The 26706-nt window shown below is 41.4% G+C and overlaps 2 protein-coding genes across 3 annotated transcripts in view; one reads left to right on the top strand and one right to left on the bottom strand.

Annotated features, from left to right (window-relative positions):
- The window catches only part of LOC128408217 (inter-alpha-trypsin inhibitor heavy chain H4-like), a 76820-nt gene that overhangs the window by 21196 nt on the left and 28918 nt on the right, over positions 1-26706 (top strand). The window lies entirely within an intron of this gene.
- LOC128408216 (inter-alpha-trypsin inhibitor heavy chain H4-like) lies at positions 108-25723 on the bottom strand. The gene is made up of 21 exons (XM_053377592.1): positions 25634-25723; positions 24761-24921; positions 24296-24400; positions 22163-22325; positions 21951-22061; positions 21712-21840; positions 19197-19313; positions 17459-17627; positions 16306-16431; positions 15314-15495; positions 14399-14581; positions 12853-12992; positions 10309-10454; positions 8919-8957; positions 8676-8822; positions 7520-7582; positions 4836-4976; positions 4018-4189; positions 2623-2777; positions 1692-1779; positions 108-502 (listed from the first exon to the last, which is right to left on the bottom strand). The coding sequence occupies exons 1-21, from the start codon at positions 25706-25708 to the stop codon at positions 424-426; spliced, it is 2691 nt and encodes an 896-aa protein (XP_053233567.1). The 5' UTR covers positions 25709-25723; the 3' UTR covers positions 108-423.

A 26706-nucleotide genomic window follows, 5' to 3' on the forward strand; every position in this document is an offset into this window, starting at 1 on the left:
CTTCTTCTTCATTAAGTGAAGGGGACTTTCTACAGCACTTTCTTCCTTAGGAGATGGTGTTTTTTGTGTGAAATAAAGGTGAAAACAAGAGCCTGAACAGCAGTAGATTTCAGAATATTTTTAGTAACTGTATTATAGATCGTGTACAACCCCACCCCACACAGTGTCTTTGTCAAACTGGTTCCCTCCCTTTTAGTAACCATAAATGATAATTTTTTGTTCCTTGTCTGTGTTGCCAAATTAGCAAAAAACAAAACAAAAGCCTGCCCTGAAATTTGTCCAATTAGATGATTAGATTTAATGGCTCCACATTTAAAATTCTGCATTAAACATTTACAATTTTAATAGTTATCACTGAAATGAAATGTAATAGTTACACTTAATACAAAAGATGGACATTTTTACTGCTTTAAATGCTGTTCTTCAAGGAGTTATATCCAGTGACCAGCAGGTAAAATTGACATTGGCTCCCTGTTCAATCCTGTAATCTTTCTTGTTTTGCCTTAAAAATGAAAGAGAAAAGAACAATAAGTGCCCATTGAAAGTAAAAGCCCCCTTGAAAGTCACATGGGCTTCTCAGTTATCCCCCTGGAAAAGATTTTTGTTTTAACATGACTGCATTTATAGCCATTCCCCTGATTTTTGCTAGCAAACCCCTTTCCTTTGCAAATGGGATGAAAGGATCTGCCAATTTCACTTATCTCCATTTCTCATTTTTCCCATCTTAAATTCAGCCTTCCACATTTATGCAGCAATTCACAGTATAAAAATGAAAAATCCTCATGAAGATTCACCAACATTCAATGCAAATTTCTCCTAATAAACACATTTTGGGATGTGTTTTTTTACTAATGAACGCATTTTTGAAAGCAATTTCCTCTAATATAATGCATTCTGTATGTCATTTTCACTAACATTTGTATGCAAATTTCCCCCTAATATATGTATTTTTGTAAACATTGGTTGGTTGGAGAACTGTATAGCAAAATTCATTTGCCCAGGCAGGCGCATTATGTGACCCATGAGAGCAGCAAAACAACAAGACTGTACAATGGTGATGGGATAAAACCAGGCCAAATCTTTCTTGACAGCAGCAGGCAGGGTAAGGGTTGGCATGACATTGGGTCCAAGGACCCAATAAGCCCTCCCCACTGATGTTAACCCCCCACTCCTTCACAAAGGGTAACTTTTCTTCATTGGCAAAGACTGGGGGAACTGGCCGAGGAAAGCTAGTAACAAGGGAGAGGTTAATGAATGTGCTGAAGACCTGAAAGGCATGGGTAAGTCACAATTTTTGAGTGGGGGGAAAGTTGCATTTCAAGCATAAAATACCGTATATATTTTTATGTGCATAGAAAAGGTGTGGGTTGTTCCTTGAGGTTCCTAAAGGGCCACAAATACTTTGCTGGTATGAAAATTCATGACAACACTGTTTTGAGCTGCATTTGCAGAACCACACTTCCAATTTTCTATATTTTATTATCACTTTCAACATTCTTCTTCATGTAAAATACCGCCCCCTCCCAAATTGCAGAGCAGTGTAAGGTATGTGGTGAAAGAGAAGCTCAGGGTACCTGGGCATTTTTAGCTAGAGAAAAGAAGACAAAGTACGGATATCTTAACAAGTTTCTCATACACACACACACATACATTCATATAGTCTACAACAAGTGTTTTTCTGTGGCTTTTACCTTGTGAAACTATATGATTGTCCTCGTACAGTCAACATCTTCTTTCTATTGCTGTGTCTTTGAAGACGTTTATTAGAGTAAAACTGACCTGGGGAACACAAAGAAAAACACAGGAAAATAATTGCAGTTCTCAAAGCTATGCTGGAGCAGCTGCAATACGCGTCTCACCCCCCCCCTTCCAATAAAGGCTAATTCCTGCTTGATTTTAGGATACAGCTGACTACTGTCTAGTCTAGTATTTATCTTGATGGAAGTATTTTTTTGGGGGGGGGGCAGCTCACCATGGCATTTGACAGGCCTATAGCAAACAAAATGGATAGACTGCAGTACACTTGCGCCTACTATGAATAATAATCAATAATTAAACATGAGAAGGTAGTTTTACTCATAAAACAAGAAGCTCAGTGTTTCTCCGAGTTTTCTCTAGACATTTATTCAACACTTGTCCACTTTTCTGAGGTGGAGCTGCCTTGTACGTGAGGAACGGTGAGCCCCAGGGAGGAGGCAGCCATGGCCAAGAGCCTGACATGGGTTCCCTCTCCAAAGATAGGAGTAAGAACATCAGGTTGGGCCTGGAAACTGAGGAAGATCTTCGGTGGCTCTCCTGACAATCATGTCAGCACCACCACCCCAATTCTCACAAGTATTGGTGTAGTGATGGAGAGATTGAGCTGTGAACCAGACAGTTGCCAGTTGAAACATAACTTAAGGTGTCATGAACTGACTAGGTGACTTAGGAAAGCCACTAAATCAGGGCTCCCCTTCTCATCCCCACTCCATCTGAAATGTAGAGACATTCATGCTCATTTCCTTTCAGAGTTGTTCCAAGGATATAAGGTATATAGTGTTAAGTTATAGTGCTACATCAAAACCAAGCTTACTGGTAAATAGCATGATGATTGCTACTTCATTGCAAAATCTGAATACATACCAAAAAGTCCAGCAATGTTGTTAGAAAAAAGTTCACTATTCTTGAAGTGCAATCCAAGGAAACTAAGAGGGTTCTTCATATAATAAACTTGTATTGTGATACCATCTGGTCCTGATAGTGAAAGACTCCTTTCCTTTTCAATAAGAAAGCTCAACCTAGGAAGGAAGTGATGCTGTTATTTCTAAATATATACATGTTGAAATAAATGAATAAATATTAATATATAGAAATATATACATTATTACTATAGAATACCAAATGTTTGTAGAGTTGTGGCACTATATGTATTGTAACAATTCAATATTCCCTGAATTACCTCTTGATCTGCAATCCCAATTTCAAGGTGGCATAATTTAATAGGTATTTCTGCATTTGGTTCTTGTTGCATTTCTTATTTTTAAAAAATATTTACACTCCTCTTATGACACAATAGTTACCAGCAACAGGTAAAAATTATTACAATCTGAATAGAAAGTGAACACCAAGGAAAAAGCAATAGAAGCCTGTATTAGAGTGAGAGGCTTAAACATTGAAAGACAAAGTCATCATTAGGAAAGCTTAGAAAACTAAAAAAAAATTAAGAGACCATGTAAAAACAACCAAAAAAGGTGTCCTACCTAGCTCTTTGAGGAGGAGATTCCATTGATGTGGGGCCACTATTGAAAAGATTCTGTCTCAGGTGGCTACCATCATGCTTTAGCAGGTTTGTAGGGTTCCTGCAAATAACTTGACCCTAAACTATTTAGGGCTTTACATTTAAAGGTAAAATCAGCTCCTGAAATTGAGATCATTTGATTCTGATTAGGACACTCTCCAGACACCAATTCAGGGTTCCACTGTCTTCCTAAGATTAGCTTCAGTTGTTTCGCATTGGTGTTAAAAAGTATGGGGGGCAAGATATATTCTCATGATCGGTGTCACTGTAACTCTATGCCCCCAACACCCCCTCCAGTAAGGCTGTCCAAAACGGCACCACTGCCAATTGTATCAAAAGCTGCTGTGACATCCAAGCCACGAAATAAACCAGAACAAAGCTCAGTGGGCACAATTCACTGAAACATTTCAGCTTGAGCTACTGAGTCAATTTCATTATTTTCTGGCCAACTAACTGCTTCTCGCCAGTCTAAGCTAACATATATTATGAAGCACCTACCTCAGTTCATAGGAAATTAAAATGCTTTGTTCAAAGAGAAAACCAATATTTTTTAAAATCCCAAAATGAGGGAATCCACTGAATTTCACATGAAAGCTGTTATTTGGATGCATGAACAACAAAGGCTTGTGCTTTGAAAAGTTATGAAAGTTTAGGAGTTCAAGAATGTAAAGTAGCATTAAGTATAGCCTTAAAGTCAGACCAACCAACACTGAAAAGAAACAGAAAATATCAAATATTACCCTCTAGTTGTTAAAGATGCATTCTTTGTCCATGGGAAAGAGCTCACATTGCCCTGATCATTCAGTATAATTTCTCCCATTGACACGTTGATTTGCACATTGGGTGTCTGATAGATTACGTTGAACTCCACAAACTTTCTGTTTTCTCCAAGCTTGCCAGTCACTTGGATCCCTGAAAATATAATAGTCAAAATAAATATGAGGATCATACGCAAGAAACATATTGCTGTTTACTAAGCAACAATTTCATATAAATAAAACTGTGATATAAGCTCAAGAGCAACAGCTAGAACCAGATGACACAACTAGCCTATATTTGTTGGTTAGTACTGACAAATGTACACAACATGTACATAAGACATGTGATGACAGATAGAGAGAAGATACAGACAGGTATAAAAGAAGTAAACTCTGAAATTGAACCCTTAACCTTTAAAACAAATAGTACTGATTAAGTACTATGTTGGCCTATGGACCCTGAAATAATAACAATAAATAAGAATATTAAAAAGTGAGACATGTGATTCAATGTTGCAGGAAGGATTTCTACAATAAATATGTGAAACACTTTGAACAACTGGAATGAGACATGTAAAACCACGTATTCTGACTAATGCATGATATTAGCAACAGAAAACCATGTCACAAAATTTTTCAGTGTAAGCTCTACAAGACCAATAGTGTTGAGATTTTCCGGGTCAGTGGTTTTAATATATTTCATTGTCAAATAAAATGCACTCACAAGGATTTCTGGAAACAACCAAAATGCTTGACATGAAAGTTAGGGAGTTGACAGCACTTTACATTAGAAGGCTTACCTTTGCCTGCATCAGTTAGCAGGGTTATGGGTATTTGCAACTGTCCATTGATATTTAAACAAATGGGATTTTTTTCATGAGTCAGTTGAAGAATGAAACTTGGATACTCATTAACAGTGTCTGGGAGAGACTGAACGTTGCCTAGGAATCAGTAGAAACCAAAAAATATTGTCATTTTTAAAAGGATAGTGAAATTTGTAAGTTTGGACCTGTCTTGCCAAACCTTCAGTGAAGTCATGCCAAAGCTACATTTGGGTCTTCCATACTGTTTTCAAATGGTGGCTGGTGGCCCAAAGTCATCCTGCTCACATATGACAAAGGCCCCGTAGAGTGGATTTAAAATTAAGCGATAGAGACAAGACAAGCACTAAGGAAGGTGACACCTTGAGTTTTCTCAATTCCCAAATCACGCATGCTACATATTACACACACACTCTTAACAAACCTGAAAAGCTTGTCTGTGGGGGTTTTTTGATATAAAAAAGAACAGCAACCTCAGAAGGCTGAGAATTTAGGAAGAGAGGAGCTGCTTTATACTGAGTCAGACCATTGATCCATCTGTCTCAGGACTGTCTACACTGACTGCAGAAGTTCTCCAGCGTTCCAGGCAGAAGTCCTTCCAAGCTCCACCTGGGGATGTTGGGGGATTGAATTTGTTCTGAGGAGTGGCCTGGGTGCTGCTTAACCTGTTCCTCACCAAACATTTCCCCACTTAGTCTTGTAAGCTGCTCCCCTCCACCTTACCAATGGGATCCCAAATATATGTATCCATATCAGAAACACCTCATGGAGGGGAAAATATATTAATAGAGAATAAAGTGAGAATTACTCATCAGGGTGTCCCCCCAGCAACGTGTATGAATAATCCGCATAATCTAAATAACCCAAAAATATATAAATTGTTAATTTTCTGCTGTTATACTGCATAGGTACTAGATCAAGCTTCCATAACCTGGTGTCCTCCAGAGATTTTGGACTATGATTCCCATCATGTCTCATCACTGGTCCTATGGACTGGGGTTCTGTTTTTTGTTTTTGTTTTTCTTACTTTTTATTTAACAGGATTCGTATTTTTTTATTTAGCAGGATTCTTATTTTTTATTTAACATGTCCCACTTAAGGTATAGGGACACATTGCTACCCCTAATTTTTTTTCCTAATATATTTTTTAAATCACAATCACTATGCAGCAAACAATACTGCCAAGTGGCTTTTAAATACTGTATATCAATTGCCAACTACTTTTGGCTGAAAGATTCATCTAGGAGAAATGCCACTTGATGTCCCTGAAACAGGGCAAAATCTTGCCAGGCAAAAACACTCAGAAAGTGAACATTGGCAGCTTCATGCATATTTATTCTCAAGGGAAAAAAATAAGCATTCCTCCTTTCCCAAGAACACTGAACAGGACACTTAAAATTTTGTGGGTGTCATACAATTTCACACTGTCAAATTCAAGTTGCACAACTAAAGCATATTTGATGCTCTTGGACACAGAGAGAGACTTTTTGCAATAAATAATGTGGCATGAAAAAGCACTGGAAATTGTGAGATAACAAATGTTTGATGCAGCACTGCGCAACCTCCCTGCAAACAAAACAGAATAAATCTTCAATAAACCAGAGCCATTATATAACCTCTCTGAAAACATTCTGCAAACAAATGAGGATGAATGCTCAATAACCTGTCACGAGGAAGCAACGCTAAGCCAATTATAAAGCAGCTATTCACAATCCCTTACCCATGAAGGGAAAGCAAAAACCTGGAAGCTCTAGTTGGGAGCAAGGACCTCAGGACCTCATATAAAGACCCTCCCCACTTTCAATCTTTCCCAAGGCTATCTCTGCCTCAAGTTGCGACTGAAAAAATTACACAAAAACCAAAGTCTCACAAAACTGATTAATCACAGAATCATAGAGCTGGAAGGAACCCCAAGGGTCATCTAGTCCAACTCTCTGCAAAGCAGGAATCTTTTGCCCAACACAGGGCTCAAACCTATGACCATGAGATTAAGAAAGAGAAAAGGGATTATTGAATTAGTGGTAGTTTTCCTCTGCCTCGCATACCCACCTGTGGGGAGCAGGGAGAGGAAAATGGTGAGTGTAGCACTCCTCCAAGAAAACAAAAAACAAATAATCTTTAATTCTTAAATATTGTGCATTGAGTGTGCTAAGAGTGTGTATTCCATTGATTTGAGAGGAAAGGTCCATCCAATTCTTTGCAGTCACCAAATTACAAGAACACTGATGTTGTCCTGTCTGCATACTTGTGGCCAAACCCATAGCACTGGCACAGAGAGTCCTGTACTTAAAAGTAGGAGCCGGGCCCAACCATCTGTGGAAGCAGAAAACTTTTATTTTTACGTCCATTACAAAATGCCACCATTGGCTCCCAGGGACCAAGTGTTTTACAATGGCTGCAGAAGAAGGAACACAGAGTGCAAGATAAGCCTAAACCAGGGGGGTCCAAACTTCTTTCAAAGAGGGCCAGATTTGATGAAGTGAACATGCGTGAGGGCTGACCACAGTTGATGAGATTTTTAAAGGATTCTTGAGCTTTTTTTTAGGATTTAGGATGTACTGCCATGGGAGCCGGATTAAATCGACTGGTGGGACGGATTAGTCCCCTGAATCGGACTTTGGACATGCCTGGCCTAAACCATACAAGAATGTGATGGACATTACCTTGCGCAGCAGTAATAACAAAATCGGTTTGGGGATGGTCATAGTAACGCCTAGATGGTCCTACTGAAAAAGAAGGAAGTGTTTCAGTATGTGTAAGTACAGAAGCAAAGCACACTCTACCCTAATACAATTTGTGTCCATACTATCCCTGACATAAATATAATCCTTCTAGTTCCCTCCCCTCCTTTTTCCAACGGCACACATTGTGTTTCCAACTTCACATGGCTGTGTCCAATGGCTCACGAAGAGAAACCCTGCTTCTGGCTCCGCATCTCCAAAGAGAAACAGAGCCACTCTAACCCCATACGACTTCAGCATTGCTGTTGGTGGATTTTTAGTGACTCTGCAACTTCTGTGCAGGAGAGAGATAAGTGCCTCAATTCTCAACACTCCAGAAAACAGACTGTGGAGCTGGAGCTGAGTAATACTGAATTAAGAGTCACAGCCAGGAGAGCTCACTCAGTACAAGAGGAGGAGCCATCTGGCGGGAGTCAAAGTGTCTAAGCAGCCGACCTTTCAGCTGAACTTCTCTCTCATCTTGACAGGGTGTCACTCCTAAAGCCCACCCTCCCTTAAGACGGAAGGAAACTGCATTAGGACATAGGATGGACAGATGCAAAGGCCACTGCTGTCGTCAGCCTCCCAATTCTGGCTCAGCCAACTACAGGCATTCTTTCCGCCTGCTTTAAAAACACTTTTAATTAGTTTATTATTTGTACGAATATTTACTAGGGGCTCCAATCACCAACCTTGCATATCCCCCAGCACACTCCCACCCTCACATCAACTCCCTTCCCTTGCAAGTTGTCAACTGCCTCCCCTCCCCCTCATGAACCCCTCCCCTCTCAGGGAGATGGAACCACTGCAAAGTGGCGCCCCCTATTCCAGGATGCCATGGGTATCCAAACAATGTTGGATATAAATTTCTGTTTATAAAATGATTTTGAGATACTTTTTACTATATATCCTGGTTCACTTCAAAGAAGAAAGACGTTCTTACTTATAGTATCTACTTTTTACCAAATCCAAACTCAGCAAGAGATTTCCCCCCAAAGAGGAGGGGGGTTGGAATAACATTTTCTGGAAGAGAGAACCTTTGCATAAGCATATGTTTGTCCCGTAGTCTTTGTTTGAGATAAAAGCAGGATAGAAATACCTCGAGAATCAAATAGGTAATTGAAGAAGCCACCAAAAAAGGATTTCCCTTCTGCAATTCTACTTCTTGATGGAAATGAAAATGGATATCTCCTGGAGTTGTCACGAGGATCGCTACCTCCTACAATTCTAGAAGATTTCTTCATGCCTATGAGAGAGTCTCATGGTTAGATCATTTTTCTCACAGTATATAAATTCTTAGGAATAAATTACTGGTATTAAATGGTTGAAGTAGATTACATACCAGACGTTCCAGCTGCAACAGTGTTTATATTCTCATTATCTGGACAAAGAAACAAAGACAGGTTCATTGGAGTGTAAGCTCCATCTGTATTTTTGTTTCTCCTGTGTTTGCACCAACTGAATAGCCTTTGGGTGCTATTGCGAAGTAATGTGTGCTAATCTGTTACCTTCCTCGAGTGACCTTTTTGAGAAAACTATTTCATAACAATAGTACGATTTCACAGTTTTGGGGTACCTAAATTGCTCAGTGGAAACCAGAAAAGATATGTCAACAACGTTACAATAGACTTAAGTTACTTATCACTGAAATTATTGGATTTCAATGGGTATGAACATGACTTAACAGACAATCACTGACAGTCTTTAACCAAATTCTATTGCTGAAAACCACAAACCAGTTCAGGAATAATGCCAGAGAGTCTGCCTATTATATCATTCTAAGCATTTCACACTATTTTCTATTGTCAGACCAAGGAAAGCAATAGTAGCACTTTATTCTGCCTTGGTCAGACCACACCTGGAGTCCTGTGTCCAGTTCTGGGCATCACAGTTTAAGAAGGATATTGACAAGCTGGAACATGTGCAGAGGAGGGTAACCAAGATGATCAAGGGTCTGGCCACCAAGCCTTATGAGAAATGATTGAGGCTATTGGGTGTTAAGATGGGAGAAAAGCAGACTAAGAGGTGATATGATAGCCATCTTCAAATATCTGAAGGGCTGTCACATGGAAGATGGAGCAAGCTTGTTTTCTGCTGCTCCAGGAACCAACAAACCAATGGATTCAAATGACAATAAAGGAGATTCCAAATAAACATCAGGAAGAATTTCTGACAGCACTGGAATGGACTCCCTTGGAAAGTGGTTGACTTTCCTTCATTGGAAGTTTTTGAACATAGGTTAGATGGCCATCTGTCAAGAATTCTTTAGTTGTGTTTCCTGCATCAAGTTGGACTTGATGATCCTTTGGCATCCCTTCCAACTCTACAGTTCTATGATTCTATGAAAGGTATATTCAGCACCAGTAAGATATCAGTGCTATCACATCATTATCCTTGTCTCTATAGTTCTAGTTACAGGTAGGTAGCCGTGTTGGTCTGCCATAGTGCCATAGTCGAAAAGTATCTGAAGAAATGTGCATGCACATGAAAGCTCATACCAATAAAAACTTAGTTGGTCTCTAAGGTGCTACTGGAAGGAATTTTTTTTTTATTTTGTCTTGTCTCTATAGTTATCCTTGTATCCTTGTTTTACCAACACACCCAACTCTCCCAACACGCCCACATAGCCAGAGCTCTCAACTCATTCTTCTAGCACTGAACTTGAAGGAGTTTCAAAAGATAAATGCATGTATCACTTCAGTTTGAGATGGGAGCAATTTGTTCTGATTTACCTGCCTCTGTAGGCTTGTTTGCCACCTCTTGAGCATCAGGTTTGGTGACCACCATGGAAGTGAGGGGTGTAACAAATCCAAACTTCAAGGAGATGTTCAAAACTCGAGCTTCCAGGTTTTCCTGCTGTTTTCCATCAGCTGAAGCACTAGGGTACAGAGGCAAAATCTGCACTGTCTGCTTTCTACACATGATCCAGTGAAACAAAATACAGAGACTTACGTATATGCGTTGGGTTTTATGTTAGGAATGTTGGCTTGTATCCAACTAGATAACTGCACACACAGAACAACACCCACAAGTGTAACAGGACTTCCCCTCCTTCTCCTACCCCCATGGGCCCCCTACACCAGCCTCTAACCTGCTCTGAAGGGTTTGGGGGGGAACCCAGAATAGATTTGGGGGGCAAGCAAGGGGAGAAGATGGGGGGGGAGTTGTGCTGTGCTTGCAGACGTTGTTTCATGTGCACAGTGATTGAGTTTGATACAACCTGCTATGATTTACACCCTCTCACTGAAACAGACATAGCCACACAATACATTTAAAGCACATTTATACAGTCATGGCTTCTCCTAAAGAATTCTGTGAATGTAATTTTCCTCACAATTGCCAGAACCTATAACAAACTATATTGCTGGGGTTCTGTGGAGGAACCTATGTGCCTTAAATATATATTTACTTTAGTTTTAGGATAACAATATCAAATATATAAAAGAATGTATGGGTTAAGGTATTTTTGTATGTATTCATATAATGCTTTTGCCTCCTTTACACAGTTGTGTGTTCTGTTTTTTGTTCTTTTCCCCCCTTTTGCATCACTTTATTGTTTTGTAATTGAAAAATTTTCAATAAAATATCAATTTTTAATATATGGTGTGGATGTGACTGTAATAATGAAAGCCAAGGGATTATCAGCATGAGCCAAGATCTTGCAGAAAGAAGTGTTTCTCAAGTCACTAAGCAACTATTACTCACTTATGAGCTAATAAGAACTAAGCTCCTCCTCTTGATCCCGCCCACCATCACATCTAAGGAAGACTGTTTGAAATTCCTTCTTGTGGACGCAAATCCCCAAATTTCACGTGGGGTGGCAATCTTTATAGTGCAGGCTTTGAAACTTAGGGCTACACTGACTGGGTAGTGTGTCCCAGACCTGGACCTGTTTTAATTCTTTGTATTACCTTTTTAACCAAATGTGCCGAGCCTATTTTGGGGCCATTATATGTTTTATATACATCTGCATTTTAGATTCCCGGCGCTGGCAACTAAATTTTTATATTATTGTTTTAGGGTAATTTAAATGTCACAATGCCAGTAATATCGTTTGAATTCTGTTTTATCAGGTTACTTCTCTCTTGCATTTTTGTCTTATCTTGCTATGGCTGTATGCTAATGCAATAAAGGTAGCCTCACTTAACATTGTGTTATGAGTTGTGAGGGAGTAGGCTATATGCCGAGACCCTTCTAATCCCTAGATCCAGCAAGTGTAAAAAACGAATCAAGGATTCAAATTCCTGGAATAGCCAGGCTAGCTTCCTGGTGAGGTCAGGGACTGTTAAGGTAACAAAAGAAGTGGATATGTGCCAGACAGCAAATGGGTGCCCCCCCCAACGTGCTGGTAAAGGTACCCCTGCCCGTACGGGCCAGTCGTGTCCGACTCTAGTGTTGTGCGCCCATCTCACTTAAGAGGCCGGGGGCCAGCGCTGTCCGGAGACACTTCTGGGTCACGTGGCTAGCGTGACGAAGCCGGCACCAGCGCAGCACACGGAAACGCCATTTACCTTCCCGCTATAAAGCGGTACCTATTTATCTACTTGCACTTGGACGTGCTTTTGAACTGCTAGGTGGGCAGGAGCTGGGACCGAACGACGGGAGCTCACCCCGCCGCGGGGATTCAAACCACCGACCATACGATCGGCAAGTCCTAGGCGCTAAGGTTTTACCCACAGCGCCACCCGCGTCCCAACGTGCTGGGAGTTAGAAAGATAAAGGCCATGGTTAGGAGTTAAGTTATGGGAACTTGAATCTGGAAGCAAAGGTGCAGGCTGGGAAGGCAGAGAAAGAGCCATGACTGATTTCTGTTGAGATCCAAGGTTGTGGCTATAGGAGAAGAATAATCCTCTTGAGGTGTTAATGCTGTGAACCCCTCCATAAGAGGCTGTGTTTGTATGTACGTGTAAATAAATCATACACAGTTGTACCTTGGATCCTGAATGCCTCTGTAGCTGAATGTTTTGGCTCCTGAATGCTGCAAACCTGGAAGTGAGTGTTCCAGTTTGTGAATGTTCTTTGGAACCCGAATATCTGACGCGGCTTTTGATTGAGTGCAGGAAGCTCCTGCAACCTATCGGAAACTGTACCTTGGTAGCTGAACGTTTTCGGAAGTCGAACGGACCTCTGGAACTGATTCCACTTGACAACCAAGGTATGAGTGTATCATAAAGAAACCACAGTCTCATTCCCAGGGAAACATGAACCCTAGGTAAGCACATAGAACCCCTGGAATCTTACATTGTTCAGAGCTTGCCACACTATTATTAGCTTACGATTTTTCTAGTAGCTGTTGAATTGTCAAGTAGGCCCATAATCTCTCAATGAAATTTCCAAAGATGTATTTCTGATGCTGAAATACTTGCTCCTTTTCTCTTATATTTGCCTCTTCTTTAAGAGTAAGTTCACTGGCATGCTGGAAAGCGAGAGGGGAGTGTGAGTTATTCAAAGTAACACTCAATCTAAATACAGTGGTACCTCGGGTGTCAGGGACCTGCCATCAGTGCCGGAGGGAGAGAGCAAGCTCCAGAGGGATTCCAGAGAGTGTCCCGGGATGGGGAGAGGCAGCCCAGCTTCTGGGGAAGAGAATCAGCGTAGCACCAGTGGAGAAGGGGGGCAGATGGGGGAAGCGGTGAGGCGGTCCCATGACTCCTTGCCGGGGACCAGCGGGGAGAGTAGGGGTCCTCCGCTGCCTTCTCCGCTGCAGAAGGCTTTCGCGCAGAGAGAGTAGGAGGAGACTAGGCGTCAAAGAGCTTCTTTGCTGGAAGAAGTTTAAGAAACACCCACTGACGGATTCTGCCAGCGATTGAGACAGCCACGGGTGAGTGGCTGTCCGGACAGAAAAGGTTCACTCAGGCAACCCAGCCATGTGTTGGCACCGGCTTACGCACGAGCAACCCCTAGAACCATTACATCGGGTTACATACACTTCAGGTTACATATGCTTCAGGTTACAGACTCCGCTAACCCAGAAATAGTACCTCGGGTTAAGAACTTTGCTTCCGGATGAGAACAGAAATCGTGCTCCGGCGGCGCGGCAGAAGCAGGAGGCCCCATTAGCTAAAGTGGTGCTTCAGGTTAAAAACGGACCTCCAGAACGAATTAAGTACTTAACCCGAGGTACCACTGTATAAGGAACACATATTGTTTTCTACACATACTGATGTTAGAAGGGAAAACCTATTTAAGCAAACTTTTAAGATTGGAGGGAAGAGAGAAGAGTTGGCATCTATCGTATTCATAAAATGAACAAATGATGAATAAAACAATAGAAACAAGACAATTGTGAGCTCATGTTTTTGTGGAGAGGCTGGGATTCAAGGGTGCATGGCTGCGGTGTCCCCCTCATGCTGCCCTCCCCGAGGGGTCTTGCAAAGCAGTTCAGGGCTGGCTCAGGGAGGGGGGCTGGAGCAGCCTGCCCCCCAATGTGCCTGGAGCGCCCCAGCAGCCCTACACCTGCTACGCCCCTGGTTGCATATCTTTAGGCACCAGGCAAAAACATTTCTTTTCTACACACATTTGACTGATTAATCTTCTATGGCTTCTTAAATGTGTTTGTGGGAGGGAACATCATTGGTTTGTTTTTATATCTGTTTTATTATGTATTTTATATTCTAATTTCGTATTTTTCTGTTGTTAACCACCCTGGGATATTTGGATGAAGAATTTTTTTTCACCTTAAAGAATTTCAAATACTTTAAAAAATCATAAAAGGAAAAGCAGAGTTTTTAGTTTCAAAGCAGAATGTACCACAGAACGTTGGGGAAAGAAAAATGACTACGCAGCCCAAAGTTGTTCATACAAAAGAAGCAATTTACTTACTCCTTTAGCCTTAATTTCCACAGGAAGATCATCAACGTCATTGCCGAGCTTTCCAGCTACAACAATTTCAGAGCCATCAAAGAGCAACTTGAAATTGTTCTGAGTTATTTCCAGTACGGCATTGTCTGGGTACTTCATTTCAATCTCTTTCAGGATAGGCGTAGCTACCTCATGATAAAAGCCCTTGAATGAGACAGACAGAAAAGGTAACCACAGGAACAAATCCCATTGGCAGAAGCCTGCACAAATGCTTCTGTTAATGCAATGAGACTCTCCCCCACTCTCCTTCCTAATGGGCTCCCACACCCTCCAAAATTGGCTCTGGGGTGCTCAGGAGAACCCCCAGAACAGCATGCATAGGAAGCAGAAAGGGGAAGGCTCCGTGTTGACGGAACGTTTTCCATAGCACAACAAGGGACGCAGTGGCGCCATCGTCTAAACCACTGAGCCTCTTGGGCTTGCCAATTAGAAGGTTAGTGGTTCGAATCCCTGCAACAGGGTGAGCTCCCATTGCTCTGTTCCAGCTCCTGCCAACCTAGCAGTTCAAAAGCACGCCAGTGCAAGTAGATAAATAGGTACCGCTCCAGTGGGAAGGAAAACAGTGTTTTCGTCTGCTCTGGTTTCTGTCACGGTGCTCTGTTGTGCCAGAAGCGGTTTAGTCATGCTGGCCACATGACCTGGAAAGCTGTCTGTAGACAAACGCTGGCTCCCTCGGCCTGAAAGTGAGATGAGCGCTGTTCCCCATAGTCGCCTCTGACTGGACTTAACTATCCAGGGGTCCTTTACCTGCTTTTTAACTTATAGCACAACACTGAATTCCTTTCCATAGAGAAATATTTTGGCCTACCTGAAGACAGTTTTGAGATTCTTCATTTAAAATATATGTATATGTTTTGATTGTTGCTTCTTTCCTACCTGGAGCTGCAAGGCTGCATCTGAGTCCTCGTATATTCGGCGAGCCACTCCCCCATTTTCTAAAGCCATCTTCTCCAAAAATGTGTAGCTGACGTCAAACCCAAAGCCAAGGCAGTAGAGGAAGTACTTCCCCTCATTAGCTTCCCGTATGTTTCTTTGAATCTTATCAATGTTTGTTTCACCTGTCATATATGGGTATAAAATGTGAACACACCCCAGCCACTGATAAAATAATTAAATATGCTGCATTTTGAAAGAAACAAGCAGATGTTGGGTGTATGAAAGATATTAATGAGTTTACAAACACCCATGGACTTTTCAATTAAAGAAAAAACTTTTAAAAGCAAATATTGGATATCTGTGTTCAACTATAATACATATTTCTTCTGTACCAAGAAAAATGTTTTGTATTTAGGATTTCCTGTTTCTTATTGAGAAACTGCAGGAGTACTATATTGTGGTCAGATAAAGGCTATATTGTTTTTTCCCCATCTGGCACTCATACAATCTAGTGAGTCCGAAGTAAATGAAGGTGTGAAAGAGAGTTATAAAACATGAGGAAATTTTGTAGACTTATACAGCAAGCTGATGTCTGGAGGATATTCTGTGTTCCCACTTAGGCTGTAACTGCTTGAAGAAAGTTCTGTTGAGGATCAGTCTGTGTGTGATTATTCAACTCCTCTCTGTTTAGCATCCTCCTCCCTCTGTTTAGCCTTTTTTGTTTATTTGATTATCTCTTTGTCAATTGTATGGATATGTTGGATGTTTAAGAGGCTCGTAAAAACCAAATCCAAAGATACTGGGGGAATCTTTAGTGGAAGGTTTGAAATGGCAAATTGTTAAAGAGAAAGGGAAGTAGGAGCTTGAAAAGGGGGTCACACACACACACAGAAAATGTCTAATTAAAGTAATTGTTGATAAGTATGCATTAAAAATAAAAAATATAAATGAAAATAATAGCGGAATGTGTGGCTTTGCTGTTTCTAACTCACCAGTAGTAGGTTGACCGTCTGTCAGCAAAATTATCATGGAAATGCTTTGGTCTGGCAATAGCTCAGCTGTGGTGTCTTTGTCCAGTGAGAGTATTGCCTTCTGAAGAGCACCATTAATATCTGTTGCTGTAATGGGAAAGAAAACAGGTCAGTGGATTTGACCAGAGATTTATATTGTTCGTCAGAGATCTAGTGAGGATGCTTCAAAGGTATGGAGGGAGAGAGACAGCCAGGGCCATCCCAACAGTTAGACAGTCTTGAAAAGGCAGCCAATTAATGGTTATTTCATTTCTTATTTGCAATATTGTGAAATCCAGTCCATGAGTTTTGAACATACAAAGAAGACAAACAAAAAAGAAATAAATGCAAAGTTACTGAAATCACTGGGTACAGTCAATAGTTTCACAACTGAATTAAGAGAAACAGGCAAATTAATTTCATTCAATCTTAATGTTGCTGTTAAACAAACAAACAAACAAACAAACAAACAAACAAACAAACAAAGGCTTTATTTTCACCCAGCCCATGTTTTATGTGTGTTCCAGTTTGCCAAGGTCTGGCGGAGTTTTAACCCAGGCCTTAGAAAAATGCTCTAGAAACTAGGCGCTAGGGTGGATAATGCTATAGATTTCTGATGGGCCTTTTCTCATGCCTAAGGGTTGTTTGAGTTCTTAATAAAGTGCGTTGGCATGTCTTGCATTATTACTGCAATGTTTAATTGCTGGGGTGGGAGGAGAGGCCCTTGTGGGATATTCTATTTCTTGTGCCAAAATATCTTGACTTGGCACCTTGGTGGGCATTTGCTCCTGCATCGAAGGCAAGATGTTGCCCTGGGGATATGGGGAAAGAAAGCAAAAAGACCTAGATTAGTAGAAATCTATGGCTTAAAGAAAATAAAATAGCACTAAGTCCACAAAGAAAAATCAAGAGATGAGCAAGTTTAGACATACAGTATGCAAATGGGAGTTAATACACTGAACAATTATAGAGGAGGAATATGGTCACATTTCTGAGCATAAAAAATAAGAAGCTGTTGAATGAAAAACCAAACACCTGAGAATTAGGTATGGACTTTAAAAATATACTGCAGTGAGCATTTCTGATTAAAACTCGGCTGAAAAACTTGACAAGTCTGTTCAGTTGACAAACTTACTTCCTCCAGCAGAAATGGTCTCAACATGTCGTTTAGCCCGTTCCACGTTCTCCTCTGTAGCTTGCAACAAAGATGAAGTCCATAACCTCACAGTTCCACTAAAGAGAACTAAGCTAAAGTAATCTTCAGGATTAAGGTCTTCCAAAATCTTTTTCATTGCCTCTTTTGTCTATAAAAAGTAATAAAGCAATGTAATTTCCAGTCACAGAATCAGAAACTTAACATTAGACTTATATTTAAATAAATATTTCTGCAGAGTATGGGTCTAGCAGCCTAATCCTTGGCATGTCTGCTCATATAGAAGTCCCCCTGTATTTAATGGAACTTATTGTTAGGATATTTCCGTTCCACCTTAAAAGGGAGCAGGATGTTTGTATAACAGCCTGCGTAATTTCCTGTCTCACAGGATGTTTATGTTGTAAGTTCCTTTCGTTTTCTGCTGTTTTGCCTGAGCAGTCGGAGCAGACGGTCATGTCTCCTTTGTTCTGACCAACGCCTAATAAACTGTAAATATGCATGTTCTGCTCTCATGCTTGTGCAACTTTTTGCTGTGTGAATTCTGCTGTCAGAGTGTGCACTAAGCCTGAGGCTTAGTGTCGCTGAATTGCTGATATTGCCTGACTACGGGAGGTCGATGGATCGTCCGGCACCGAGCTTGGGGGCTCAGATGGACTTTATCTCCCTGGCAGTATCCCAACACTTATTCCCCAGTAAGTTGACACAGAACTGCAGCTAAACAACTATGTATTTTTCTCCCCCCCCCCCCCAATATGGAAGTGGTTTTGTGCAGAAAAAAATTTAGCCCATGAAGCCAGTTGAAGGACCCTACATGTAGAAGTTGCTGTGGGCAAGGTGTGTCCCAGAACAACAGCTTTGGTCTGTGTTGTAACTGATTTGGTTCCCATTTTAAATTTCATCCTAGGCCATTAACATCCCTCTTTAATATCATTTGCTAAGGTCTAGAAAAAAAAGACAAGACAAGGGACTATGTCCTCTTTAAACAGCATGCTTGTAGTCTTACTCTTAAGTAAATTGACTTGACAGAAAGCAATTTATCCGGGAAATTTACTTGATGAGGTGGTACTGTGTGGCTGGTTTCAGACTGTGGTAGAATTTACATGCTCTGCTGCTGGTCTTCTAAAGTAAATTCACCCAAGAGAAGGTGTGGCAATGTGTCATTACACATCATGCACTGCTGTACCTCTCTTGCCCCTTGAGATTCCTCCCAGAAAGGCAATTCTAGGGTTGTAGCAATAGGGGTGATGCATCTCCAGTGCTTTATGCACACGCAGACCCAACTGATTTCCAGAATGTGGCCTAGCTTTCCCTGGGAGATGCTTGAGGTGCTACAAAAGCCAGCAAAACCTATTGTACCAGTGAGAGAACAACGGAATGTGTGGACCCTGGGAATTGGCAGTCCTACAATAGTGCTTTCCTTACTTTAAAGGCTATCTTGCATAAACAGCCAAGGAGGCAGTGGGCTTGAAAAATAGGACAGGGACTAAGTCCAAACTACTGTAAATGAGCAAGGCTCTAAGGAGCTAAAACACTTGTTCTTATGGGCCTCAGCTCTCAAATCTCAAAGAGAGGAGCAGTTTGGTCCTGCTGTGGGATAGCAGACTCCATAAAGATTCATTGTGACTGTCAAAGAGATACTGCTATTGTCACTGGTAATTAACATACCGTTGGCGTAGCATGGCACAAACACTAGAACATTTTCTATTTGGAAAAACATTACCTGCCGTATTTTCTTCCCCCCCATAGATCCACTCGTGTCTATGACAAAGACCACGTTTTTGGGAAATGCTGGCATTTGACTGGGTGCAAAATAATGCACAAAATATCCATTAACAATCTGAAAACAAAATAAGTGGTATTAAGGTATTACACATTCATATCACAACACAGCAGTGTATAAGGTAAGTCAAACAATGGAACTTGCTCACACCGGTAGCCGTGATGGCCACCACCTTGGATGCTTTTAAAAGAGGATTTAAATTCATAGAGGATAAGGCTATTGATGGCCACAATGGCTATTTTCTGCCTCCACAGCTTCTGAATGCCAGAAACCACAGGAGGGAAGTGTGTTCTTCTGCTCGAATCCTGCTTCCTGGTTTCCCACAGGCAACTGTTCAGCCACTGTGAGAACAGAAAGTTAGGCTACATGGGCCATTGGCTTGCTCCACCAGGTTTTTCTTATGCTCTTGCTTTCTTATGACCACATGTCAATTCAACTATATCATGCGCACAAAAACCCACTTTATGAGCAGTACAACCAACCCTTTAAATGTAGGCTAATCCAGCCTCAAATAACCAGCATGCTTGAATCTAATTACCGTATTTTTCGCCCTATAGGATGCACTTTTCCCCTCCAAAAATGAAGGGGAAATGTGTGTGCATCCTATGGGGCGAATGCAGGCTTTTGCTGAATCCTGGAGAGCGAGGGGGGTCGGTGCGCACCGACCCCTCTCGCTCTCCAGGCTTCAGAAAGCTATCCACTAGCCGTGGGAGTGCACTTGCCTGCACCCAGAAGCTTGGGGCGCCCTGAGCTCAGCACACCCCAGGCTTCGGGCTTTGAGCAGCTCTCCACTAGCCGTGGATAGCTTGCGGATAGCAGCCTGTTCTGGGGGCTGGGGTTGGGGGAAGCTCGGACTTCCCCCGCCCCAGCCCCGCACCTGGGGGAAAAATAATTTCCCCCCCTTTATTTCCCCCCCAAAAAAACCTAGGTGCGCCCTATGGGCCGGTGCACCGTATGGGGCGAAAAATACAGTAATGCATGAAGGGGTTAAGGTCATAGAGTAACCTGTCCCAGCAGGTTTAGCCTATGTAGCTTCCCCTCACCCTGGAAGGAAATAGGTAACCAAGCTTTCGTTCCTTCAGTCTACATGTGAACATGGGTGTGTGAGGAGCTTTGAGCTGCAGCCTCTTTTGTTTGAGACAAGTATGGAGTCTGAAACAAACGTTTTCCTATACCAATAGTTTAGGACAGGCATAGGCAAACTCGGCCCTCCAGATGTTTTTGGCCTACAACTCCCATGATCCCCAGCTAACAGGACCAGTGGTCAGGGATGATGGGAAATGTAGTCCCAAAACATTTGGAGGGCCACGTTTGCCTATGCCTGGTTTAGGAGCTTTTAGCATTTTGTAAACAAGCTACATTTTGCTGCCTCTCCAACTTTTCTGAATGCTTTATAGTATAGTTTGTAAGTACAGTGGTACCTTGGGTTAAGGACTTAATTCGTTCTGGAGGTTCGTTCTTAACCTGAAACTGTTCTTAACCTGAGGTACCACTTTAGCTAATGGGGCCTCCCGTTGCTGCCGCGCCGCCGCCGCACGATTTCTGTTCTCATCCTGAAGCAAAGTTCTTAACCCGAGGTACTATTTCTGGGTTCGCGGAGTCTGTAACTTGAAGCATCTGTAACCTGAAGCGTATGTAACCTGAAGCATCTGTAACCCGAGGTACCACTGTAAACCATTTTTATAATTTACCAGATGTGGTCGTTTTCTATGCCAGGGGAAGTGGAAAAATTTGGAAGGACATTATAAAGGGAGACATTTTGGAATTCGTTGAAAAGGGCACATTTTAAGGATTTACATCTGATATTTTTACACTTTGCTTTGCTGCATGTTTTGCCATGTTAAATCTCTGCTGGAGTTCTCTCTTGTCCCAAACTTGGATCTTGACTTCTAGAAATTTTTGAGCAGATGAACTGAAGACAAAGCAATTAGCAGTGGAAACCTACATAGGTCTACTGAAAAGTAAGTCCCATTGAGTTCAACAGGGCTTTCTCCCAGGTAAGTGAGCATAGGATTGCAGCTTAAACCAGCCTTTTAGATAAACACATCCACTTTACTGGTATGTCAACAGGGTTTGTGTTCCTAGAGATACAATATTTGTCTTTTAAACTGAGATTAGAGACCCTTTGCCTTTGCAGTTAGTTTTCTGTGGTGAAATTACTGTAGGGATGTCCTTAGACTACATGAAGACTAGGAAAATGAGAAGCCAACAACTGTTTGTCTAAAGGAAGTTCCTGTTCTCTTTCTTACTAAAGAACCTGGAAAACTGACTGGAATGTCTAAATCTCAGGGAGAAGATTATGCTACAATTCAGATCTGGTTCTTTTTCAAACAAAAGTTTAGGGGTTGCTGCCTGAAACTAAGATTATACAATTTGTAAATAGGCCTTTTCCTATGCCCCCCCTTGAATTTAGCTAAGTGATGCCTATTACTCTGAATTCTCAGTAATTTTTTACCTGTATATCACCTGCAGTCTCACTCCTTTTAACATCATAACGTATGAGAAAATCTCCATCGAGCAGTGTGTCATCCAGTCCAGGGGTTTTTCTTTGTTGATCTATGGTTGGTTTAAATGAAATGTGGGCCTAAATACAAGCCACAAAAGCAAACAATCAGTCAAGCTAGCATAGGAGGGCTGGTGATTTTTATTCTTTTTTAAAAGCATGCTAAGTCTTGTAGTCCATGTAATACATACCTTTGTCTCATTCTGCACCTTTATTAGAGCATTGTTCAGTTCATTGGTGATGAAAGTGCTCTCAGTTTCCAGTGCACTTATACCTTGTGGTTCAAATATGTGGGTATCAATCTGAAGAAAGTAAAAAGATGCTTCAGGGTCATAACCTTCAGCTACAACATGGGGCCAGCAATTGGTGTCATTTATAGAAATAGCCTCTTCCAAGAATTTACCTGAAAGTGTTTAACAAGTTGTTTGGGCTTGACCTTGATCAGCAGTTCGTACTTTCCCAGCTTTCGCTTTAGAAGTTCCTCGTATGTGAGTTCAAAGTTAACTTTGGCAGCTGCTGCAACATTGACTGAAACACGAAACTGTTCTAGTTTTCTTCCAGTTGATCTGAAGGGAAATGAGGAATTTAGGCTTTATGCAAGAATTTGGCAGCTCATCCTCAAGTTTGGCTGCAAAATGAACTCTTGAGTGATATTAAGTTGTGGACATCCACTAGCAGAATGGACTTCCGTGTGCCACGAGATGTTTCCTTCATCTCCTTCCCCTGCAGATGCTGTTTGTGTCCCACAAATCTTTTCCAGAAGAAGAATGAGAAGTCCCACTACATGAGTAGAAGTCAACTCATGTGGATTTCGAAGTAGTGTACTGGCCCATGATAAAATGTTGCCCAAAGACTTAAGCCAACCATGTAATTGACGTGTTCTGGTTTTTAAAACCCATTTGCCACTCTTTCTAATTCTTTTAAGTTAAATCTCAACAAGCCAAAGAATGGAAGAAAGCATATCTAAACAATTGTACACATTTGTGCTGAATGTTTTTGTTGATCTGAAAGGGATGATCTAAACAGAGGATACTGAACAAAACAGGATATACTAAACAAACACACTAGAGGGAGAAATTCTTCAAAGTTCAGTGTCACTTATTGTTTCAGGCAAAAGGAAACAGCTCACTGAATCACTGATCATGATGGGGCAAGAGTAGGGTTTAAAGATTCGACACTGGTATCAACATTGCAGGCCAATTAGTGTAGTATACTTGTACTGATACTGGAGTCCAGATATTGAAGACAGGCCTCTTATACTTTTAATAGTTGTGTGTAAGAGGGAATTCTGACAGGTGTAGTTTGTCTTGTAGAGGTAAATGGAATCAATGGTTTCCTTCATTCATCCATGGAGTGCTGAAACAGCAGCAGCCAAAGCACCACGGTTTCATGGAAATTGGACTGTTCTAGAGCACCTGAATAGGGATGTTAAGAGCTCTGCAAGCTACCTGTCCCTGGTCTTCTCGTGGATAGGACGCTGCTGAACTTCCAAAAACTTGGGACATGACATTTCTAGAACACCTTGTGTCTTTTCTGAATACTAAAAGCCTCTCAAGAAGTGACAGTCTCCAAGAATCCTTGCTGGGGGAAAACTTCTCAGGGAAACAACAGTCAATTCATGATGCAGCTGAACATTATCATTTGTAAAGTTCATATTTGAAATATTTGAACTTCAGTGACATCACTATGCAATACCAGTGAGGGTTTGATATGGTGTCTGTAACCCTTAGTGGGTCTACTTCATGAAAGCCACCAATAGCTCTTTTAGATCGATTATAGTCAAATCTACACTCTCTAGAATATTATAATTTGGGCATACTGCTAGGACTGTAAAATGGAGATAGAGTGAATTGAGACTTAGGTTCTAAGAATATTGGGTTGGATCTGCAACTGTGTGAGCATAATGCCACTTGCATGATGGGATCTTTCACCTCCTTTGCTCTGCAGCCCCTGAAAGCCCTTTCTGGGATGTGAGGAGACCGTTGTAAACAGTACAGCTGCTATACAGTAAACTGCAGTGGGAAATGGAGCCCTGTTCTCGCAAGGTCCCTTCACTTTATTTTCACAATCCACCCTTCCATTGCTTCTGTCCCAAGCCACAGCTTACACTGAGGGCACCTGACATTTAGGAGAGGTTTCTGAGCAGGTGCAAGGCAAGAGAGACAGAGGCAGAAGAGACCTAGTATATCAGCAGAACTTTGGCTCCAACCCATCTTGTCCTTAATGTTTTGCTTAATGATCACAGTTGGCCTGCATTTAGGGACAATTTTTGCTCACAACATCAGGTTTGGTGTCTATTTCTTTTCGCCTTTCCCTTTGGTATTGTTGTGTGATTATTTGCTCAACCCATTTGGTCTAGTGTGCATTTACTTGACCCGCTTCAGCTTTGGGGAATGATGTCAGCGGTGCTAAGAAGTAGTGGCAATGTCTAGTAAAGTACTTGGTGTAAACCACTTTCCAAATATTCCTATACACTTCTATCCTCTCTATGGCTTTACCCATGACTGCAATGGCAGCAGCGGGGGGAGTTGCTTACTTGACCAGTCCAGCACTCTGTCCTTGTGAAACCGCAGCATCATACTGATCTTGTGCAGATTTCTTCTCCTTGATTATTCCAGGATATGTTTCTCCATCTATTGTCCTTAAAAACAGTGTTTTGAACAGTTAAAATCATAAGGAAGAGAACATATCCTCTTCTGCAGCCCACCTATTCCTCCCCAAAAACTGCTCTGGAGTTGGGGGGACCCTTCAGAACCATGTGGGAGGTGATGTTGGGGGAAGGTGAATTCAGTTTCAATAAGATTCTGCTTTTATAAATTAAAAGGTGAAAATTGCCTCCCCCTTCCACTCATTGGGACGTTCGGTTGATGGCACTGGAACCGCTTACTGGTTGCAACTCACTTCCTCAGCTGGAAGAAGCCCTTCCATTCACAGAATAGCTGGGCTGGAGCAATCTTTCTAACTTTTAAGAGGCCCCAGACATGAGCTTACAAAGCCTTACATGCTAAAGTTTGTGATGAAAGCTGACTTGGGTAACTCCACTTCAAAAAGAGCCTCCTGGGATTCATTCGCTCTGTTGACAACTCTGCTGGTGATTACTGTGTGGGCATATCGTGAGGTGACTTTGCAGTCCACATGCAGGCTGTAGATTTCGATGGCATTCTGGAGAAGAAGAGGAAAAGATTCTCTGAATTCTGACAAACTTCTTCCACACCAAATGTATTATTGTAGAGCAAGATTTCATCAGCTCATTTAGTTGTCAGAGCAAGGAGAGAGTGCATTCGTTAGGCTTCCACTCTGGCAGATGATGTTCATGCTCCTGCCCTAAAAAAATTGCCCCCTCCACTATGCCACTGGTCAGGTCATAAGTCACCTAGCTCACTGTTGTCCTACACTGACTGGCAGGCTCTCTAGAAAACCTGGAACCCTTGGCATGCAAAACAGATACTCTTATCATAGAGTTATGCATCCTCCCAGATTATAAATTAAATTAGTAGTTTATATACTCCCATCAGTATTTAACACAACCAGTTTAATAGCAGTATTAACTAAATTAAGGTTAATATCATACATGAATTAGATTCCCCCACCCCCTCTTTTTCATGTTTCCGAACTGCATTTGGTAACATGATAAAAAGAGGGGGAGGGGAATCTAATTCATGAGTAGTCTACTGATGTGAATATTTTAAGGTCAGGGAAAGTAGTCGTGGAAATCTGGTGCCCAAGAATAAGGACTTCCCATTACGTACCATCACCCCAAACCCCACATGAAACTAAGTTCTTTTAAAAAATTGGATATTGCAAATTTATGTACATTTCCCCAATATTCTAAAGACAAATGAGACATCTCTAATTCAGAAAAAGGGACAATTACCTCAGGTGCCGCAGGTTCCACAAATACTTGTAGTGAAGAAAAAAACAGCCAAGTGACAAAAAAATGCCTGTCCATTTTGGATGTGACAAATCCACAGAAATGAAGTCTTTTATACAAAAAAGTTAATGAATGACTAACGTCTGAGGGTCTTTGTGGACTATTGAAGCCTAATATTTACCCACTGAATCAGAACAATATTCTTGAAACAGAACATCCCCCATCCTGCCAATGTCACCAATCTTGTCAAGCAAGTGAATAGAAAATCTGTGTTCTACCCAATATTTGCCCACTGAATCAGAACAATATTCTTGAAACAGAACATCCCCCATCTTGCCGATGTCACCAATCTTGTCAAGCAAGTGAATGGAAAATCTGTGTTCTACCCAATATGTCTGCAATACCAAAAATATATGAGTGGCTTCCCCCTTTCCTGTGGTTTTAAGAAAGTCCGGTTCTATAAAAATTTGCAGAATATAAATCACAGAATATAATAATGTTTTTTTAAAATAATAATAATTCCATAAAGAAAATTTGTGCAGTATACAGTCAAACCACAGTTCTCAAACGGCTCGATTTTTTACCATTTCAGCTCCCAAACGCCAAAAACCCGGAAGTAAATGCTCCGGTTTTCCATTTTTTGGGAACCCGAATGTCCGACACGGCTTCCGCTTGAGTGCAAGAATCACTTGCAACCAATCGGAAGCTGCGCCTTGGTTGTCAAACATTTTGGAAGTTGAATGGTCTTCCAGAATGGATTACGTTTGACAACCGAGGTTTGACTATACAGGAAATTTGATCCTTGGATCCTGGATCCTGTGTGGGCTAAGTCAGTCTCCTATCCCAGACAACAATAGCACTCAAATTAACAAATGTGTCCAAATGTCCACATTAAATGAAGATCTGCCCACCATCTGTAGAACATTCACCCAGCAGACTAACAAGGAAGTAAACGAAGCACTAGGCAGCATGTGACCAACCGCATCATGATTGCATCAGTCACAGTGCAATTGTATACATGTCTACTCAGAAGTAAGCCCTGTTGAGCTCATGTGACATACTCCCAGGTAAATGTG

This window comes from Podarcis raffonei, chromosome 2 (assembly GCF_027172205.1).
Source record: "Podarcis raffonei isolate rPodRaf1 chromosome 2, rPodRaf1.pri, whole genome shotgun sequence".
Taxonomy (NCBI): domain Eukaryota; kingdom Metazoa; phylum Chordata; class Lepidosauria; order Squamata; family Lacertidae; genus Podarcis; species Podarcis raffonei.